Raw genomic sequence first — 17,745 nt, forward strand, 5'->3', positions numbered from 1 at the left:
CCCTGCGAAATAGGTGCAGTTTGGAGGGCTTAAGGTCACTGCTGAACCTTTCCTTATTCTTTTGGCTGGAGGAAGCCTACATCATTTTTGAAACTTTGGGACCTTCTTTCTGGGGAGCTCGTATACACAACTCTGAGCACTAAACCCATGGTCACTATCTCACCCTAATGTGAGAGACTGCACTGATCCTTCGGCACAAAGACTATTCCAGACTGATGGGTTATCCGGCCATCTAGCCCATCATCCTCAAGTTCTTCGGTTGTTGAGCCTTCTAGACAAAGATGATCAATTATGTTTCACTGGTGATCTTCAGCTCGAGTTGCTAGGAGAAAACAAACAAACCAAGAAACATGTTTACTAAGCAGCTATGCGCTGGTGGACAGCCCGAATATTGTCAACCCAGTTCCATGTCATAATGACATTTGGATCCAGTGCTGGTTTTCTAGCTCCAATACCGCTCCTACATTTCTATGTAAACTGGAGACCTAGTGAACCAGGGTTGGACTATAGTCTCACGGTGACATGGGCGTAGGTTGGCACTATTGTAGCTCTACAAATGAGTTGTGCACCGATAGTTACATTGGAAAACATCAAATGAAAATACAACTTGTGAGCAGACTCGCACGTCTCAGACAGGGCTGCAACCCTGTCGTTCCCCATTATCTCTTAGCATGCAATGCTTCCACTTCAGCCAGGGATTCTGGGTAATGACATGCAAATGAGCACTGTGTCACCTTTTAGCTCCTAATCCATTTTAACGTGGGACCCCTACAAGCTTATGCCTGCCACATTACAGAGCTTTTCAGCACAGCCTGGGTTGACGAAGTACAGTGTCGGTAACCTACTCACAGACAGCTGTTTCCACCTTTTGAGCCTCCTCAGTGTGAAGTCGGTTTACTGGCTTTTCAATGTGAAGCTGGAAGTGGCTACAACCAGACACAAAGTAAGTTATGGTGGTAAAGTAAACATCCCAAAGCATAGGAGTAGCTCCGCGGCGTATACTATACACCTCATATAGCGACCTTGGCCCCTTGCAGAAGCACTTACCAGAATGCCCTCCTACTGTCTCTGTACGTTCTTCCTACTTACCACTTAGATTGTAAGCTCTTCGGAGCAGGCACTCCTTTTCCTAAATGTTACTTTTATGTCTGAAGCGCTTTGCCCCATTATGTGTTATTTGTATTATTTGTTATTTATATGATTGTCACGTGTATTACTGCTGTGAAGCGCTACGTACATTAATAGCGCTATATAAATAAAGATATGCAGTACATACATATACATTCCCAAATAGAAACCCGCTCTATACTCCAGTATCAGGCTCTCGACTGCGGGCAACTCACGCTTACCTGTCTGTAGCGCAGGGGGCTGATATGCCTATAAAATTCTAACTGTAACCACTGCAGTGCTATATAGAAAAAATGCTATATAGGATTATTATATGTGAATGTTATGCGCTTTCACTTTATCTTACCTACAATGACATCATATCTCACAGTAGCACATTGTATACAGCAGGTGATTTCCCCCACCACTTCCTTCTATCTATCCCTGATTCATGCTACCTAGCAATGTTTCCTGTCTCACCTGCAGCCCCTGTCCTGTAGGCGTGATGCTTCATCACCTCACCTTCCTCCATCCCACCTCACCCAGGTGAGACACGACTGACAGCCCAAAGCAGCCAATGACAGGTTACTAGGCTGGGGACTCCCACCTATCTTATCTCAGAGGGATATAGTTGTAATGAGCTCAGGTAGACCAATCAGCTGAATTGAGGGCGAGGTTTCTGCCTGACCCACCTCTCCTCTGCAGGTGCAGCCGGGTGAGTTCATTGACGGACAGCCCAGTGTGACCAATCAGAAGCAGAAGAGGTGAGGTTTTGCAGCAGCCCTCCAATAGAGGGAGAGATAGGGTGGGGTGTCAGATCTGGCTGTGGGACAGGTAGTTGGTGTTGGACAGGTAAGACAAGGAAATAGCCAGGTGGTGAGGTCACTGGAAAGCGGCTGCAGGAAGGTACGGAGTGAGGACCGTGCTGAAGACAGGAGCAAGTATGAGCAAGGATGATGAGTATGATTACCTGTTCAAAAGTAAGTGCCAGCCACATGCCTCCCTTACCCTATATACCAATCCCTGTCCTATACACATAGCCCTGCCTTGTATGTGTGTGTCACTGCCTTGTATGTGTGTGTCACTGCCTTGTATGTGTGTGTGTCACTGCCTTGTATGTGTGTGTGTGTCACTGCCTTGTATGTGTGTGTGTGTCACTGCCTTGTATGTGTGTGTGTGTGTCACTGCCTTGTATGTGTGTGTGTGTGTCACTGCCTTGTATGTGTGTGTGTCACTGCCTTGTATGTGTGTGTGTCACTGCCTTGTATGTGTGTGTGTCACTGCCTTGTGTGTGTGTGTGTGTGTCACTCCCTGCCTTATGTCCTGTCCTACATACCCTGATATATATTAAAGAGCCCATAGTGTACTTAGTGCTTTCACAAGAGAGACAGTACAGGGAATTATAATACAGTAAGTGCAACAAATAACATCAGACCATAGGACAGGAAATCCCTGCCCCGGAGAGCTTACAATCTAAGTGGTATGATGGGAAACATAGATAGCAGGTGAGGGGATAAGAATAAGCGCAGTAGATATATATCCATAAGTGAAGGTCAGCACTCCTGTAACTAAAAGTAAACGTGCCTGGGTGCACTAAAACAAGTTATTGTGAATATAAAACACATTCAGACCGGCAGTCTCGGGCACAGCCAAAAAATGTAAAGATTTATTTACATCAACATTTTGATCCTATTCCAGGATTTTTTTCTCAAGAAAGGTGGGAATAGGATCGACTCGTTGATGTAGTTAATATCTTTCCATTTATTTTTTTGGTAGTAAAAATGACAAACACAGGAGCACAAACAGCCCCAACCAAGTGAATTACTGGCAGGCTACTAGTAATTCATGTTATCGGGGCTCTTTGTGCTCCTTGGTGGTTTTGGGGATTTCATATACAGGTCGGGAACCTGTTCATAGTGAGCAGCAATCCCCTTCTTTGAATTTTTAGTATTCTGTAGATCACTTATTGTTGTATATTTTGTTGTTATTTGCGCAATCACAATTTTTTTTTGCAGTACCTGAGAGGTCCAGACTTAATTTGCTATCTCTATCTCTATATATCTAAATCTCTCGATCGATCGTCTTGAGAAAGGCTCCTTAGAGAGCTGAAACGGTGACCTTTTAGCAAAAAAAAAGTTCTATTTTTTTCACAAGACCTGGAGCACCTACTATCACTTCCCTTTTTTAGAGAGAGATATCTCTCTCCTTTCTTTCCTTCTTTTCTTTCTTTCTTTCTTTCTTTCTTTCTTTCTTTCTTTCTTTTCTATATCTCTATTCCTGTCGTCGTTCACTGCTGCTTCTGGGCATAAACAATTAAGCAGACAGCTGTAAAGAGCCATACATTACAGAACTGTATATATATATATATATATATATATATATATTTTTTTTTTCCCCCCCATTTCATGTCCCCAGAAATTGTCTTTAACCCCTTGACTGCTGTAAGGGTTTGTAACACAGTTTGGGGATGCATTGTGAGAGTCTGCTGTAGAGCAATGCTTCCTTTTTAATGTAACTGGATTCAGTTTGATCCTTCCCTGGGGGTTCTATGTGTAAGTAAAATAAACCTCCATAGAGCCTTCATTTACATCATTTTAATTGCTAGTTACCAACCAGTGTTTCCTGCTGCCTTTCCCATGTGCTGATGCGTACAGTTCTGGGTGGCCAACTCCAGTCCTCAAGGGCCACCAACAGGTCAGGTTTTTATGGATATCCCTGCTTCAGCACTAGTGGTTCAAGCAATGGCTGCCACTGATTGAGCCACCTGTGCTGAATCTGGGATATCCTTAATACCTGAACTGCTGGTGGCCCTTGAGAACTGGAGTTGGTCCCTCTGGAGCTAGACGCTCAGCACTGGTAGGACATCAGTTGGGGACCACAGTTGGTCTCATATGCACTGCGTGTAAGGCCACGCATATAGTGCCCGCGACGGATGACGCCACCCGCGAAAGTTGAATTTCGCTTTGCAGCGACGTCGCTAGCGACCTGGCCATTGATTGGTTCAGAGGCTGTCACATGTGGCGACAGCCTCTGAAAAATCAAATTTGACTGGCTACCAAATTTTTGGTCGCGACGTCGCTCCCGCCGCCCCGTCGCATCGTGCTTACTATAAGCGCTTGCGACAATGCATTTGTTTTGGAGCGACGTTCGTGTCGCCGTCGCCTGGCCCTATAAGCGCAGCCTTAGGGATGACAATCTTTTAAGCAGACACCCCTGTGGGAGCACACAGCCACACTGCAGGGGAAGGTTAGCCCCAGGCCCCTCTTACTTGCATCATTCCCAAATGTCTCAGCACTGCCTGTCAGCATCTTGCTCTTATACACATCACTAGTCCCCATTGACTTCAATAGTATCACCCATTGAAAGTCCTTATCACCAACTATCACACATCAGGAGCCCCATATAGACGTCCTTTGGTTCATCCTCTTACAGATCAAGATCACCCTCTGACACACATCAGCTGGACCAGAAGATTTCAGTGTCCAAACTCTGTCCCCCCCCTCCCCAGAAGAGCCCCAGGGCACGGGGATAATTCGGTGTGGCTTTACCACACATCCAATATAGAAACAGAACGGCATTACCATAAATTCTCCCCAGGATGTCACTGCGCCCGGCCTAATGTGCAGGGAGAACAGATCCCAAACTGTACTCAAGTCTCTAAAACAAATGAAAGCGGGACGGTCAATATCTTCTAACTCTTTCTTTTGTATGCGTTGTTAAATTTAATTAATCATTAGGCGGAAATGTTCTGAGGAGGAGGTTGTAGCAGATTTACTTATTTTTTAATTATTATTTTTGTGCCCAGAAAGACCTTTTATATGAGGCCAGTTTTTCAATAGGTGTTCCCTGGGTTTCCCTAAAGGGGTCCCTGCAAATTTCAGGCTATGAAAATGTTACCAAATACAGAAGAATTTACAATGCATCTGATCTCAGACGCGCTATTAGAGAGGGTTGGGGTTCCTTACAATGCATCTGATCTCAGACACGCTATTAGAGAGGGTTGGGGTTCCTTACAATGCATTTGATCTCAGATGCGCTATTAGGGATGGTTGGGGTTCCTTACAATGTATCTGATCTCAGACTCGCTATTCGAGAGGGTTGGGGTTCCTTACAATGCATCTGACCTCAGACACGCTATTAGAGAGGGTTGGGGTTCCTTACAATGCATTTGATCTCAGACGCGCTATTAGAGAGGGTTGGGGTTCCTTACAATGCATCTGACCTCAGACGCGCTATTAGAGAGGGTTGGGGTTCCTTACAATGCATTTGATCTCAGATGCGCTATTAGGGATGGTTGGGGTTCCTTACAATGTATCTGATCTCAGACTCGCTATTCGAGAGGGTTGGGGTTCCTTACAATGCATCTGACCTCAGACGCGCTATTAGAGTTGGGGCTCTGCAGAATTTCCTAATATAATTTATAGGGTTCTTTAACCAAAAAACCAAAAAAAGGTTGAAAACCACTGGCTTCGAGTGCGTCATCATTAAAAACAAAATAAGGGTACAATTGTTGTCACAGCATATACAGTACACCGTTTGTAATACTGTGACAATGTAGTGTAGTAATTGGTAACTGTAACAGGGACTTATCCCTGTTGAAGAAACTATCTCTAAAATCATTCAGGGATCTGGTTGGTTAAGTGCAGCAGGCACCTGGCCAGTTAAGTCTGTAAGAAAAGCCTCCTGTTGGAAACAAGAGAGAGATTTTCCTTAGCTCACATTTGGGCTGACTGAAGGAGAGCATAGAAGCCTGCACACAGACACTGTCTTGAGCACAAAGGCTGTGCTGAGATCAAGACACCCAGAGACCTATATTTCCTGGACACAGAGGACCCAGGAACCTGCCAGAGACTGACATGGCGGGTCACCTGCTTAAGGTACCTCCTGAGACTTTGGGGTGATAGCCTGGTAATGGGAATATCCCTCCAGTCCTACAGATAGTCCGGGGAAGTAAGTTAGCTCTTACAAGGGGATAGGGGTTTGTTATTTTGTTGTTTTTGTATGTTTTGCCCGGATAAAGGAACAGGCCAAGATATAATTGCACCCAAATCGGCCTCCATTATATGTACCTCTGCACACATCTTACAGTGACGTACAAGAAATGCAAATTGTTTGTATTTGAGTATCGCTGATGGAACGATTTAAGAATGAGAAAGTGCAGAAATGTCTCCCTGCCGGCCCGGGGCGAGCTGTGGCCGGGCTCTGGAATCCACCTAGATTTCCAAAAATGTCCCCGCGACGGAGACGTTAAGAACTCATTGAATTCCAAAGCGGTCAGCACGGAGGCCTGGGGCGCCCTGTTTTATTTACAAACGCGCAGTCCTCTGTGCAGAAAAAGGGAGCCCGCCCGCAAAGCATTTCTCTGTATTTCTGCATAAAATATCGCGCATTTGGAATATTCCATCACCCGGTCGCAGAACTTTGCCCCAATTACCAGGCTTTGAATGTTCTGAGAACCGCTGACTGTTCTGTTCCGTTGTACTTTAAGGCGCTCTGACAATTGAACATAAATAAAGTGAGCAGGTGACGTGGACGAAGATTCCTTCTGCGCTGTGAATGTCGCGGTTTCGAGGAGCAGATGCATGATTTGTCCTGGCTTATATAAAAAGGACGTGCCGCGTGGCAGGATCAATACGTGACACTGCCACGCACTTCTAATACTAAAGATAGGATGTGTGGCTGTTCCCCTGCACAATAAGTGAGGCCTGGGCCTGGGAAGTGAAACCTGAGGCTGCAATTTGAAAACTTTAAAAACAAAAAGTGTTTTTTTTTTTTTTTTTTTTTTTTTTTTAATTTATTTTTTATTGCTGATGTAGGTTTTAAAACAGGAGTGGCCAACTCCAGATCTCAAGGGCCACCAACAGGTCAGGATATCTCTGCTTCAGCACAGGTGGTGCAGACTGAACACTGATTGAGCCACCTGTGCTGAAGTAGGGATATTCTGAAAACCTTGGCTGTTTGTAGCCCTTGAGGACTGGAGTTGGCCACTCCTGTTTTTAAACTCTTCTTTGACACACACACACATCATAGCACGCTCACGTCCTAAAACACGCCCACACATACACACGTCATAACACAGAAGTTATAATAGGGTTTGTGCACATACATACATTACATAAATACGGTCAGACATACATACGGTCAGACATTCATGCAGACTATATACTGACTCACAAACACACACACACAAACAGAAACACACACTGATAAATACACACACACTGATACACACACACACACAAACAGAAACACATATACACTGATAAACACACACACACACACTGCAGACTGACTCTGATACACTCGCACACACTCACACTCGCTTCCCTCTGGTTCCTGAGATACCAATTAAGTTACTGAGTGTAAATTTGCCTCCCTGGCAAAACAAAATGTCTGCCAAATCCCAGGCCGATATGTAGCCGCAACATCAGTAGTGGCGTCCTATTGGACGGCCAATTAAATCCTGTTTAAAAACCAGGGAGGAATACCGGTAACTTCACCAGTAAGAAACTCAGGAGCGGGGCGTCCAGGGAGCTGGAAGTAGTGCGGTTCTGCTCCGGAGGTTGGTTAGGGTGGATTGTTGCTTATAGTATTTCCCAGGGGTGGCCAACTCCAGTCCCCAAGGGCTACCAACAGGCCAGGTATTGAGCCACCTGTGCTGAAGCAGGGATATCCGTAAACCCTAATCTGCAGGTGGCCCTTGTGAACTGGAGTTGGCCAGTCAATAACTGACCACTGTTTGAGCCACCTGTGCTGAAGCAGGGATATTCCTAATACCTGACCTGTTGGTGCCCCTTGAGGACTGGAGTTGGCCACTCCTGCACTAAAGTAACATTCCCAGCCCCTTTCACAGCGAAGAGGATAGATCAGTGCAGAGTATGTTCACTTAACTGGTTAAAGCTTCTTCTACTTATGGAAAAATATTATTGGGACACTTTAAAAATGGAATTTTGCAGCAGGATAACACCCAAAAAGCACATGCACGCTCCACGTAAAGAACTCTCGCACTGCTCCAAAAATGTCCATAAATAATCCCGGGCCGGACAGACCAAGGACGTCAGAGAGATTTTAATAAGCTAAATAAAATGCATTTTATTTATGTGACAGTTTCATTCCTAGGAGAGGGGCGGCATCACAGCCTCTGACTTATCTAGTGTCCCGGGATGCAGCAGTGACATGGGACAGTGGCTTTCTGGGTATCTCCCATGTAGTCTGTGTTTAATCGCCTCTCTCCCTCTCCTCCTGAAGTTGTGCTGATCGGGGACTCCGGCGTCGGGAAGAGTAACCTGCTGTCCAGATTCACCCGCAATGAGTTTAACCTGGAGAGCAAGTCCACCATCGGCGTGGAATTCGCCACGAGAAGCATCCGCGTGGACAACAAGACCGTGAAGGCTCAAATCTGGGACACGGCCGGCCAGGAGCGGTACCGGGCGATCACATCGGCGTAAGTACCGGCGGGATTTTATTGTATGTATCACCGTCAGCCTGTGTCTCCCCACTGCTAGAGGAAGTCTCCCCAATGATGTTCCAACACAGGTTCTGATCTCATTCCTCCCCCCCCCCCCGTCTTAGTTTTGGTCGTCGGCTTGGTTTTTAATCTCTTGTAATCCAGTTGAGTACCATCTTTGTCCAACGGTAGTAATTTCTTCTTGCGATATGTCCGGCGTACCGCCATTTTTTTAATGTCTTCCCCCCCCCCCACCCTTCTGGTGATGTCAGAGGCTATGAGAAACAATTTCTGCAAAGTGCAGGTCTTCTCTAAGGCTACGTCCATAGAGCCTCAGCCCGCGCTGACGCTGAGGCTCGCCTGCCCGGTCAGGCGCGATCCCATGGACTGGCAGGCGAGCCAGCGTGCGCCATCGGGGGGAGGCGGGGCAGTGACGTCGCTGGGCCAATAGCCCGCGACGCACCGACGTGACGTTGACGCTAATTTGCTGTGATTGGAGGTTTTCAGCCAACAGCGCGCTCAGAAACAGGCTCTGCTGTCAGCTGAAAATTCCAACGCCTCAGCACGCCTGCGGACGCTTGCGTGTGCCCCCTCTAAAGACATCCTCATTGAGAATGCAGGGGCTCAGCGCGGGGCGTCCGCGCAGCTTCCCCTGCTGTGGACGTAGCCCAAGACTGAGATACAAAGTACATCTCTACTCACAAGTTCATAATGAAGTTCTTCATTTAATGTGACGGCCAAGAACAGTGGAATGACGACGTTCCAGGTCCCATATGGACATCTCACCTGATGACATGGAGACCTTCATTCTGAACTTGTGAGTAGAGATCTACTTTGTATCTTTGTCTTTGAGGAGACCGGCACTTTGAAGACATTGTCTGTGTTGTGTCGGTTGCACAAGCAGGTTTCTCCTCCCCTGGAACTGTTTCCCCATACGTTGGAATTGTACCGACTGAGAAACCACCAATGATTGATATATCTGAAGGAAAGGGACTGCCTCTCCAGCAGTAGGAATGTCTCGTTCTGTTCCATGCAGCAAGCCCAGAGGATGTGACACATGAAACGGCGTGTCTCCACTTGTACGTGAGAGCAGCCTCTCCTAGTGGCTATCATCATATTGTATGTAACTATAAACAGGACAAGCCAGAATAAAAGGGCAGGTCCATAACTCATCCAACAAGTCTGTCCTCCAGAACAGCCTGGGGTGGGTAAGATCCCATCCCTGCCCTGGGAACAGCTGATGTGTGGATGGTGTAATATGCAGATTCCTGCCAGTGCATACACAAGGCTATTGTATTACATTGAGCCCAACTCCAGTCCTCCAGGGCCACCAATAGGCCAGGTTTTCAGGATATCCCTGCTTCAGCACAGGGGGTGTAGTCTTCGACTGAGCAACCTGTGCTGAAGCAGGGTTATGTTGGCCTGTTGGTGGCCCTTGAGGACTGGAGTTGGCCACGCCTGAGCTAACCATACATGTCCGCTGTATGATTCATGATCCAGTCCTTGTTTTGTGTTCGGGGCCTCAGCCAGCCTGGATTATTCCCCCGTGGGCATGGCGGTAATGGGCGGGTATTACACCATATACCAGTGCAGTATTATTGTTACCCAGTCAGTGTAAATACATGGGGGGGAATAGTCTTTCCATACAATGATAAAAGTAATGAGTGTGAGAAGGGAATATCTGTGCCGAGGAGTTTACAATCTATGAAAGTGTCTGAGAGATAGATTAGGAATATACGTGTATTTCTTTGTTATGTAGCAATGTTAGTTTACGACGTACGTATATAAAATCCAGATGGCGTAAATGAATAAGTGCACAATGCAGGTCTGTGAACTCTCGGAGACGATTCTCCGTGTCCCGAGGAGATGACAGCTGGAGACGTGTGAATGTCCAGCAGTTTGGTTTGCAAAATGTTTCACAATATTTTAAGATTTCTGACTGAGGGGGGCGGGGGCGCCCAGTCTGCGAGGAGGGGGGGGGGGCGCCCAGTCTGCGAGGAGGGGGGGGGCGCCCAGTCTGCGAGGAGGGGGGGGGGCGCCCAGTCTGCGAGGAGGAGGGGGGGGGGCGCCCAGTCTGCGAGGAGGGGGGGGCACCCAGTCTGCGAGGAGGAGGGGGGGGGGGGCGCCCAGTCTGCGAGGAGGGGGGGGCACCCAGTCTGCGAGGAGGAGGGGGGGGCACCCAGTCTGCGAGGAGGATGAGGGGGGGCGCCCAGTCTGCGAGGAGGAGGAGGAGGGGGGGTCGCCCAGTCTGCGAGGAGGGGGGGGGTCGCCCAGTCTGCGAGGAGGGGGGGGGGGGCGCCCAGTCTGCGAGGAGGGGGGGGCGCCCAGTCTGCGAGGAGGGGGGGGGGCGCCCAGTCTGCGAGGAGGAGGGGGGGGGGCGCCCAGTCTGCGAGGGAGGGGGGGGCACCCAGTCTGCGAGGAGGAGGGGGGGGGCACCCAGTCTGCGAGGAGGAGGGGGGGGCACCCAGTCTGCGAGGAGGATGAGGGGGGGCGCCCAGTCTGCGAGGAGGAGGAGGAGGAGGAGGAGGAGGGGGGGTCGCCCAGTCTGCGAGGAGGAGGAGGGGGGGGCGCCCAGTCTGCGAGGAGGAGGAGGGGGGGGGCGCCCAGTCTGCGAGGAGGGGGAGGGGGGGGGGCGCCCAGTCTGCGAGGAGGAGGGGGGGGGGCGCCCAGTCTGTGAGGGGGACTGAGACTTTCTAAGGATAATTCTCCCAAGTACAGAATTCCCCGGTTTTCCCATTGTTTATGTGCAATGTAATGATTCTGGCGAGAGGAGTCAGTAACAATGTGAGTAACGAGTATGTATCACTCGGTGTATTGGCTGCACAGTACAGAAGGGGGAGGTGAGCCCACCACAGGAGGGTGGTGTATATTGGTTTCCATGCAGTAAGCTCATGTCGTGCCATTTCTACTAAGCAGTATTCATGCCTATGGGCTATAGGTGCCTTCGAGGTGTCTTCTGGAAGAAGACGGCTTGGTAAATTCGAGCTGTACTCTTTGCTGAGACGTGTAACCGTTGCACACAGCACTGTACATATCAGAACATCTTGCTTGGCGAGCCACCAACGTCATTTCTAATCCCGGAGACACTTCTTTTAACCATAAGTCATTACCTCTCCCACTTCAAAGGCCTGCACACACAACCCTGAAGTTTCTCCTCATCCCATTCAGTACCGCCCCTCTCTCTGTCCTCCAGGTATTATCGGGGGGCCGTTGGGGCACTTCTGGTTTATGACATTGCCAAGTACCAGACCTATGAAGACGCCGAGCGGTGGCTGAAGGAGCTGCAGGACCACTCGGACGACAGCATCGTCATAATGCTGGTGGGAAACAAGAGTGACCTGAGGCACCTCCGGGCGGTACCCACCGATGAGGCCAAGAGCTTCGCAGGTGATTCAATTACAGGGTGAAATGCAAAGGGACTCTGGCGCCAACTGCGTGGTGTGAATCTCTCGGCTTATGTTAGGCAGAGGGTGGGGGGCTGGGTTGGTCCTTCCTTCCAGGTAGTAACGCAGGAGGGAGAGGGAGGAGGGGGTATGATGCCTTTTTTGTTGGACAAACCAGTAGTTGGTTCGTTACAGGCTTTCCAACCTCTCGGGGTCCTTCATCCGGTCCTACCCCGACCCCGAGAGGTTGGAAAGCCTGTAACATATCAACTACTTGTTGGTCCAATAAACGGTATTATAAACCCTCCTCCCTCTCCCTCTCCCTCCTGTGTTATTTGGCTTATATTGATGCAGGCAAAAGAGATCAATGGCCCATCAAGTCTGTCCCTTCCACCCAAAAGTGTCACCATGACACAGGCGGAAGGAACCTGTCTGCCCGCCCACTGCATGGTGATGCAGACAGAAAGGACTTTCCAACCATTATATGTACCTTCCTCACGAGTGACACAGACAGGTGCAACATACAAGCAGTCTGCCCCTCCCCACCCATGTAACAGTGACACAGACAGGTGCAACATACAAGCAGTCTGTCCATCCCAAACCATGGTAACAGTGACACAGACAGGTGCAACATACAAGCAGTGTCCCTCCCCACCCATGTAACAGTGACACAGACAGGTGCAACATACAAGCAGTCTGCCCCTCCCCACCCATGGTAGCCGTGACACTGGAGCAGGTTTTGGATGTTCCCTCCGGTCGTCTCTGTGACTTCTCCATCACCGACACTGTGCAGCACTTTACACTTCAACGCGTTGCTCTCTTTAAACCCTTTCTGTTTGTGGTTATGGAAGGTTTCTGTGAATACCGGGTGTGATTTCTGGGTGGGAAAGGCAAACCTTGGTATCTTCTTTCCTTGTGCTGGGTATGGGTGGAATCATGTATCAGTAAAAGTACATGCAAAACAATGACACGGTATCTTACACGTGTGTTTTCTCCTCCCCCCCCCCTCTCCCCCTCTGTACATAGAAAAGCATGGCTTGTCCTTCATGGAGACTTCTGCTTTGGACTCGACCAACGTAGAGAGCGCGTTTCAAAGCATCCTGACGGGTAAGTAGAAGGCCGCCGCTGGAGATTAGGGATTTATTAGCAGGGAGGGATTTAAATGAGCAATCTATGCAATATCCTGCAGGTGTGTTTGTTGTTTATTAACCAGTTCTGTAGTATTAGATAATACTCACTACCTTTTTATTTATTTAAAAAAATTAAACTCTTAATGCCATTTTTAATGAGTTTTAATATACTGAGCATCCTTTGATTCCTATAGCAGGCTTTAGCCCACCTCCCCAGCAGTGCAAGATCTTTGTAACACTTTCCTGTATGTGATCATTTGTTGCCAATATTCCCAGCAGTTTGAGCTGCAAACTGTAACAATAGATAATGTTACCTTAGTAATATAATAATACATTGTAGCTGCTGAGTAAGGCCTTGGCCATGTTTGGCTCTTGCTCGCTCTCGCTTGCTGCTGCTCGCTCTACCAGGAGCTTTTTGCTGTCCTTACAGAGGAGACAGCAAGCGCTTGGGAGGCGGGTATCACTGTGTGTGTGTCACTTGGTAGCTGTCAGTGTGTGTGTGTGTGTCACTGGGGAACGTGTGTGTGTGTGTGTGTGTGTGTGTGTGTGTGTGTGTGTGTGTGTGTGTGTGTGTGTGTGTGTGTGTGTGTGTGTGTGTATATTATATAATATTTTAAAAATTAAAAAAAAAAGACATGTTGTGAGAATTATTTATTAACATTGTGCAACTTTGATAAATATATTCACGCATACACACACACACACACACACACACACACACACACACACACACACACACACACACACACACAAAGGCACACATGCATATACGCACACACACATGCACACACACACATACACACACACACAAACACGTGTACACATACACACACAAAGGCACACACACACACACACACACACATGCATACACACATACACATACACATACACATACACATGCATACACATGCATACACACGCACACAAAGGCACACACATGCACACACATGCACACACATGCACACACATACATACACACACATGCACGCACACATGCACACACGCACACATGCACACATGCACACATGCACACGCACACAGGCATACACACACATGCATACACACACACACACACAAAGGCACACACACATGCATACACAAAGGCACACACACACACACACACACACACAAAGGCACACACACACACACACACATGCATACACAAAGGCACACACACACACACATGCATACACAAAGGCGCACACACACACACATGCATACACAAAGGCGCACACACACACACATGCATACACAAAGGCGCACACACACACATGCATACACAGGCGCACACACACACATGCATACACAAAGGCACACACATGCATACACACACACACACACACAAAGGCACACACACACACACACACACACATAGGCGCACACACACACACACACACACACACACACATGCATACGCACACACATGCATATACATACACACATACACACACACATACACACACATACAAAGGCATACACACACATGCATACACATACATGCATACATACACACACACACATACATACACATACAAACACACACAGACACACACACACACACAGGAGACATGGATCCGGGCAGAAGGGGGACAGACCGTCAGGGGGCGGGCGCGTCACTGGCCGGGGGCGAACCGCTCACGTGACCGGCCTGTCTCGCCGGCAAGCGGGGGAATTTTAAATTCCCCCAAGACCTGTGCTTCCGCAAGCGCGCGGAAGCGCAGGTGAGCCCCTACTAAAGCCGCTCTAATTGCGGCTGTAGGGGCTCAGTGCTGAGCGTGAGCGCGCGTCAGCATGCTTCCGCAAGCACGCAGGTAACATGTCCGGGGCCTTACACTGACTGATTGGCTTGCCTCTTTAAAGGGGTAGTTACTCAGACTTCCCATGGTTGTGTGCGCACACTGCAGGAATACAATGTGTTGCAGTATACTTGAGCTGCATAGTGGTATTTATCATGGGACAAAAAGTGTATTGTGACATATAAGTGTATAGACACCAGTGGTTTCAAACTTGTTTTTTTTTTTTGGTTAAGGAACCCTATGAAATTCTGAGAACCCCCCCCCCCCCCCCCCAACCCGGTCTAATAGATCAGATACATTGTAAGGAACCCCAACCCTCTCTAATAGCGCGTCAGATCAGATGCACTGTAAGGAACCCCAACCCTCTCTAATAGCGCGTCTGAGCTCAGATGCATTGTAAGGAACCCCAACCCTCTCTAATAGCGCGTCTGAGATCAGATGCATTGTAAAGAACCCCAACCCTCTCTAATAGCGCGTCTGAGATCAGATACTTTGTAAATTCTTCTGCATTTGGTCCAATTTTAAAATTGCCTGAGAATTAAAGGTAACTCTTTCGGGATGCTGGGGAACCCTAGTTGAAAAATGGTGTGTATATACAATATACAGTGTGCTGCTTTTTGCTATGGGTTAGTTAGGTATAAGTTCCTAAGTGAGGGAACGATGCCGTCACGATTCAAAAGCTGCGGTGATCAGGGAACTTTCTAGAATATCGCACATATCAGTGGCCACTTTTCACTAGAACAGAAAAGTGCAAAAGTGTTTTTTTTTTTTGACGTGCGATGTTTGTAAAGGAGATCACGGGAGGACTAATGGAGACCCCGCGGTCCCTCTTTCTTTGTTTTTGTTTTTTAACGATGTCCCCGGGGATCCTTGTCTCTTTTCAGAAATCCACCGGATCGTGAGCCAGAGACAAATGACCGGGCAGCAGGACCCTCCGTTTGGCCCCAGCTCCAATATTGAACCCATCAAGGTGCTCCCCACCCACCAGGAGACTAAGCATGTCGCGTGCTGTCAGAACATGTAACGGACACGGGAGAGCCAGGAAAGGAATGCGCACGCGAGGCTGCTCTTGGGCGGTTAACCCCTTCCTTGCCAGAGGCGTTGCTGGCCCCTCTGGCAAGGAAGGGGTTAAAAGGCCGGAGGTGTCTGGGGCCCTACTTCCCATTTCCCCCTAACCCTCCGGGGTGAGTCAGCGGGCGCTGCATTTGTATTTGGTTTTAAATGCAGGGAAAAGCTTGAAATGAATTGCAGGGCAGTGTGTGAGTATCCTGGTCCCGGAAAGCATCGAAGGGGTTAATACATTTTTTTTTCTTTTGACGGCTGCCATTTTTAAATCTCCCCCCTCAGTCAAGCAGAACTTTTGATGGCTGGCTGTTGTGTGAGAGAACCAACCTATCAATTGTGGCAGAAATGTTGGCTACATCAACCTGATAGAGAAATATATATATATAGAGAGAGAGAGATATATCAGGCACACCTAGTCTTGTAATATATATATATATATATATATATATATATATATATATATATATATATATATATATATATATATATATATATATTAACTAAAATAAATATATATCTATATCATCTATTTGCTAAGGACCAGGTATCTGCCCAGCATTGAAGTGGTTAACTCCTCCCCTGCTATACGGTCAGTTCTGGCAGTGAACAGGTTAAACATCGGTCTTATTGTCATAAAACATGGATTTTAAAATTAAATATTTTTTTGGGGGGGGGATTTGTATTAATATATAAAAATACGTTGATGTTCCCGCGTGTTAGAGTGCTTTTATTTCCATCTACCTGGCGTGTTTTATTTGCATTCCGAAGTGACACAAATTGGGGTATGCCACAGATACCGCCTCCCTGCGCGGGGGGCGGGATTGAACTCCTAGCAAACACCGATTTAAGGGAGCTGGGACACGTTCCTGTGTTCTTTGTTGAAACGGAACTTTATTTTTATTGCTCTGTCACAGACCCTCCCCCTGCAGTGGCCATTATAAATTCCCACAGTGGAATCGTTTTAATCACCGGACATTCCTAATGCAGCTTCAGAATTTATAATGGTTTATAATCATTAAAAAAAAAACAGATCTAGAGAGAGATTAGTTATATATATATATCATATATATATATCTATATCTATATCTATATATATATCTACTATATATTTCTGAAAGTGTCCTATGTGTCCGGGTCTGTATGTGTCTCCCTGTGCCCCTCCCCGTGTCCCTAGCGGCAATCTCATTGGACCTTGGGCCAGGCCAATGAGATTGCTCCCTTGGGCCGCCCACCCCCGCACACCTCTCATTGGCCTGAGGCGGAGTGAAGGGCGCGCACACACACACACACACACACACACACACACACACACACATCACTATACACACATCACTATACACACATCACTATACACACATCACTATACACACATCACTATACACACATCACTATACACACATCACTATACACACATCACTATACACACATCACTATACACACATCACTATACACACATCACTATACACACACACACACACACACACACACATCACTATACACACACACACACACACACACACACACACACATCACTATACACACACACACACACACACACACATCACTATACACACACACACACACACACACACACATCACTATACACACACACACACACACATCACTATACACACACACACACACACACACACACATCACTATACACACACACACACATCACTATACACACACATCACTATACACACACACACACACACATCACTATACACACACATCACTATACACACACATCACTATACACACACATCACTATACACACACATCACTATACACACACATCACTATACACACACATC

General features: G+C 47.6%; 1 protein-coding gene across 1 annotated transcript; it reads left to right on the forward strand.

The window, feature by feature from the left end:
* Window positions 1-1,927: 1,927 nt before the first annotated feature.
* On the forward strand, window positions 1,928-16,636 carry LOC142499084 (ras-related protein Rab-11A-like). Its single transcript, XM_075607919.1, has 5 exons — window positions 1,928-2,087; window positions 8,356-8,551; window positions 11,748-11,941; window positions 12,964-13,044; window positions 15,748-16,636. Exons 1-5 carry the CDS (start codon window positions 2,051-2,053, stop codon window positions 15,885-15,887), a joined length of 648 nt encoding a protein of 215 aa, XP_075464034.1. The 5' UTR covers window positions 1,928-2,050; the 3' UTR covers window positions 15,888-16,636.
* Window positions 16,637-17,745: the final 1,109 nt, after the last annotated feature.

The sequence above is a fragment of the Ascaphus truei genome, chromosome 7 (genome assembly GCF_040206685.1).
Source record: "Ascaphus truei isolate aAscTru1 chromosome 7, aAscTru1.hap1, whole genome shotgun sequence".
NCBI lineage: Eukaryota > Metazoa > Chordata > Amphibia > Anura > Ascaphidae > Ascaphus > Ascaphus truei.